This window comes from Mirounga angustirostris, unplaced genomic scaffold, assembly GCF_029215605.1.
Source record: "Mirounga angustirostris isolate CCGP_5_RB_7025 unplaced genomic scaffold, mMirAng1.0.hap1 SCAF_14, whole genome shotgun sequence".
Taxonomy (NCBI): Eukaryota; Metazoa; Chordata; class Mammalia; order Carnivora; family Phocidae; genus Mirounga; species Mirounga angustirostris.
The window spans coordinates 59,993,945-59,998,911 of NW_026991722.1; the positions used below are offsets into that span (position 1 = coordinate 59,993,945).

At 39.6% G+C, this 4,967-nt stretch overlaps 1 protein-coding gene across 1 annotated transcript; it reads left to right on the forward strand.

Annotated features, from left to right (window-relative positions):
* The first annotated feature begins 3,755 nt into the window (after positions 1–3,755).
* Positions 3,756–4,649, forward strand: MC2R (melanocortin 2 receptor). Its single transcript, XM_045886401.1, has one exon. The coding sequence runs from the start codon at positions 3,756–3,758 to the stop codon at positions 4,647–4,649; it is 894 nt and encodes a 297-aa protein (XP_045742357.1).
* Positions 4,650–4,967: the final 318 nt, after the last annotated feature.

A 4,967-nucleotide genomic window follows, 5' to 3' on the forward strand; every position in this document is an offset into this window, starting at 1 on the left:
ATAAACTCAAAATAAATTAAAGACTTACATGTAAGAATAGAAACCATAAAACTGTCAGAAGAAAATTAGACAGCAAGCTCTTGGATATTGGCCTAAACAATATTTTTTTTTTATCTGTCTTCTAAGGCTAGGCAAAAAAGCAAAAATAAACAAATGGAACTACATCAAAAGAAAAGGCTTTTGCACAGCAAAGGAAACCATCAACAAAAGGAAAAGGCAACCTACTGAATGGGAGAAGATATTTGCAAATGATATAGGCATTAATATCCAAAATATATAAAGAACTCATATAACTCAATATGAAAAGCAAACAATCCAATTAAAAATTTGACAGAGGACCTGAATAGACTTTTGTCCAAAGAAGACATACAGATGATCAAATGACACATGAAAAACTGCTCAACATCACTAATCATCAGGATAATGCAAATCAAAACCACGGTGAAATATCACCTCACACCCCACAGAATGGCTAGTGTGAAAAAAAAAAAGAAAGAACAAATGTTAACAAGGATGTGAAGAAAAAAGAACACTCCTGAACTGTTGATGGGAATACAAAATGGTGCATCCACTAGGGAAAACATTATGGTGTTTCCTCAAAAAATTAAAAATAGTAGTACCATATGATCCAGCAGTTCCACTCTTGGTATTTATCTGAAGAAAATGAAAACACTAATTTGAAAAGATACATGTACTCCTACGTTCATTGCAGCATTATTTGCAATAGCCAAGATATGAAAGCAACCTAAGTGCCCATCAATAGATGAATGGATAAAGATGTAGCAGAAAGAGAGAGAGAGAGAATAGAATATTACTCAGCCATAAAAAAAGAATGAAATCTTGCTATTTGTGACAAAATGGATGGGCCTAGGGGGCATTATGCTAAGTGAAATAAATCAGACAAAGAAAGACAAATACTGTATGATTTCACTTACATATGGAATCTAAAAAAACAGACAAAACAAAACAGATAGAGAGAATAATCTGGTGGCTGACAGAGGGGAAGGGGGGTAATAGGGAAAATGGACTACAAGGTACAAACTTCCATTCATAAACTAAATAAGACACAAGGATACAATGTACAGCATAGGGAATATAGTCAGTAACATATAACAACTGTTACTGTAATTAGATTTATTGTAGTAATTGCCTTGTATGTATATAAATGTTGAATCACTATTCTGTACACCTGGAACTAATATAATATTGTATGTCAACAATACTTTAATTTAAAAAAATGAATATATATACCAAGTTTGATCACAGTTAATGCACTCAGGTAGAAGACAGAAGTCTCTTTCCAGACAGCATCTCCATAGGCAGTTCATGCTGGACACAACCTTGGGTCCTGCATTACTTGGTTCTCCAGAGAAGCAGAACCAACAGAAGATGATAGATATAGACAGATGATAGATAGATGATAAATGATAGATAGATGATAGATGATAGATGATGATAGATATAGATAGATAACAAGTGGTGATGATAGATAGATAGATAGATATAGATAGATAGATGATAGATAGATAGATAAAGAGATCAGTTACAAGAAATAGGCTCACACTATTTTTTTTAAAGATTTTATTTATTTATTTGAGAGAGAGAATGAGAGAGAGAGAGAGCACATGAGAGGGGGGAGGGTCAGAGGGAGAAGCAGACCCCCCGCTGAGCAAGGAGCCCGATATGGGACTCGATCCCGGGACCCCAGGATCATGACCTGAGCCGAAGGCAGTCACTTAACCAACTGGGCCACCCACACCCCCTAGGCTCACACTATTATAGAGGCTGAGAAGTTTCAAGATCTACAGTCCACAAGCTGGAGACCCAGGACACTTGATGGTGTAGTTCCAGTCAGGAAGCCTGCAGCCTCAAGACCCAAGAAGAGCTGATGTTTCTGTTTGAGTCCAGAGGCAGGAAAAGACCAATGACCCATCTTAGCAGTCGGGCAGAAGGAGCTCCCCCTTACTTATGGGAGGATTTTTGTTCTATTCAGGCCTTCAACAGATTAGATAAGGCCTGTTGGGGAAGGCAACTCGCTTTAATCAGTCTACTGATTCAAGTGTTAATTTCACCTGAAAACAACTTCACAGATATACCCAGAATAATGTTTGACAAATATAGGCCACCTGGGGCCCAATCAAGTTGACACATAACATTAACCATCATTGGCCCCACCCTCTCCAACAGATGTAGACACATGAGTGCACACTGACAGGATACAGTACTTCCCAGGGCCTAAGTAGGTGGAATTAGTGTGACTAAGCATCCTGGTTTGCCTGGGGCTGAGGAAGATGCCAGGGACACTGGCTTCTCAGTCCCAGGCAAACAGGGACAAGGTGGTTAGCCTAGGTAGAACCTTATCAGTTGCTATCACCTGTCGCTTCACTACTTTCTTAACATTGACCTACCTAACCCATAAACTTTCACCTTAATTGACCTCTGATCTCAGTCCTTTGTAATGAAATTAATTCCTTTCCAGGAGAAACCTCACTATAATATAGTAATGTGTGCCTTTTGAACTTTTGATCAAAAGCTACATTCCTAGGGACGCCTGGGTGGCTCAGTAGGTTAAGTGGCTGCCTTTGGCTCGGGTCATGATCCCAGGGTCCTGGCATGGAGCCCTGCATCAGGCTCCCTGCTCAGTGGGGAGTCTGCTTCTCACTCTCTCTCGCTGCTCCTCTCCCTTCTTGTGCTGTCTGTCTGTCTCTCTCTTTGATAAATAAATAAATAAAATCTTAAAAAAAAAAGAAAGTTACACTCCAGATTCACTCTCTCCAGGACCACCTTACAACATGGCCACTGGCTTTCCACACACTCAAGTGAAGGGTAGTTAAACTCCATCTCTTGAAGGGAAAAGTATAAAAAAATCTGTGATCATACCTTTAAACCCACCACCTCAGCAAAGGCAAATTTGACACATTTCATAAAACTGCCTGTGTCCAGCCATCTGGAAACTAAAACAGTAAAAATTCCACAAGCTATCCCAGAAGCAGACTTCTCAGAGTTGTTCAGTTATGACCTACTCAGCCCCTTCTGCTTGAGGGAAACTGGATCTTCTGGTGCCATAATTCAACTCCAACACCTTGAAATTGTTGGGAGTCTCCAGAAATACCACTTTTATGAGTTCTATCTTTGAAACAGAAATAATAACACATATTTTGGGGATGGTACATCAATACTCTTGCCATTATGCCATAAGCAGTGATCCAGAAAGACAAACAGTAAAATAGAAAGGACCTAAACATCTCATTAATTCATTGAATCTAGGCACCACCTCCAAATCAAAGAAGGGTAGTTGTGTGTTTCTTGTTTCTACACATGCCTTTCATTTCTTTTACTTTTTTTCATTTTAATCTATCTCATTTAATCTATCTCACACACAGTTGGATTCATGAGAAGAAGGATGGGGTGTAGAAAGGGGAGAGGACAAAGGACAATCTTTATTTTTATCTCTGGGCTTAAAATTCCACAAAAGATATAGAGAAGTTAAAATGAGGGTCCAGTAAACTGCTTTATTTAAATACCACACCATCATATTTCATAGAAGCAATAGAGCTTTCTTAAAGATAATGTGACTTAGTTTTTATTTTATTTAGACTATTTTGCAACTGATGTTGCTATATATTCTTTAGGTGGCCTGGTGGTTTTTACCTCAGACTTCCAGCAAGTACTACAAAGAAGAAAATATTCTGAAGATCAATCAAGCTTTCTGTCAAGTCAAAGTAACAACCTTGTCTTAACCACTAGTGGGAGAAATGAAGCACATTATCAATCTATATGAAAACATCAATGATACAGCAAGAAATAATTCAGACTGTCCTCATGTGGTTTTGCCAGAAGAGGTATTTTTTATAATATCCATTATCGGGGTTTTGGAAAATCTGATGGTCCTTCTGGCTGTGATCAAGAATAAGAATCTCCAGTCACCCATGTACTTTTTCATTTGCAGCTTGGCCATTTCTGATATGTTGGGCAGCCTATATAAGATCTTGGAAAATATCCTGATCATGTTCAGAAACATGGGTTATCTCAAGCCTCGTGGCAATTCTGAAACCACAGCAGATGATATTATCGACTCGCTGTTCATCCTCTCCCTCCTTGGCTCCATTTTCAGCCTGTCCATGATAGCAGCTGACCGCTACCTCACAATCTTCCATGCTCTGCAATACCACAGCATTGTGACCATGCGCCGTGCCACTGTTGTCCTAATGGTCACCTGGACCGGCTGCATAGGCAGTGCCATTACCATGGTGATCTTCTCTCATCACATCCCCACAGTGATCACCTTCACATCGCTGTTCCCTCTGATGTTGGTCTTTATCCTGTGCCTTTATGTGCACATGTTCTTGCTTGCCCGTTCCCATGCCAGGAAGATCTTGACCCTTCCCAGAGCCAACATGAAAGGGGCCATCACACTGACCATCCTGCTTGGGGTCTTCATCTTCTGTTGGGCCCCCTTTGTCCTTCATGTCCTGTTAATGACGTTTTGCCCAAATAACCCTTACTGCGCCTGCTACATGTCCCTCTTCCAGGTGAATGGCATGTTGATCATGTGCAATGCAGTCATTGACCCCTTTATATATGCCTTCCGGAGCCCAGAACTCAGGGATGCATTTAAAAAGATGATCTTCTGTAGCAGGTACCAGTAGAATTATTGGTCCCTGATTTTAAGAGCCATGGAGATAATGCTGTCAAGTGACAGAATAACATGACACACCAGCAAATGTTAATGCGTTCCAACTGTCCTTTTCCTTCCTTAATGTGCATGAGGATTATCCCACTAACTGGTGTTTGTAATAACTTAGTCCTGTGTGAAGAATCTTGCTGTAGGTACAACTTTTATAAGTAGAGAGATAGAATAATGTATTAAAAAGAATGACAGAATACAAAACTCAGAAAACAATACAAGTCTGAGAGCTTTGTGCTAAGGTAAAAACTTGTTCTTCTAGATATCTATAGAAGAACTA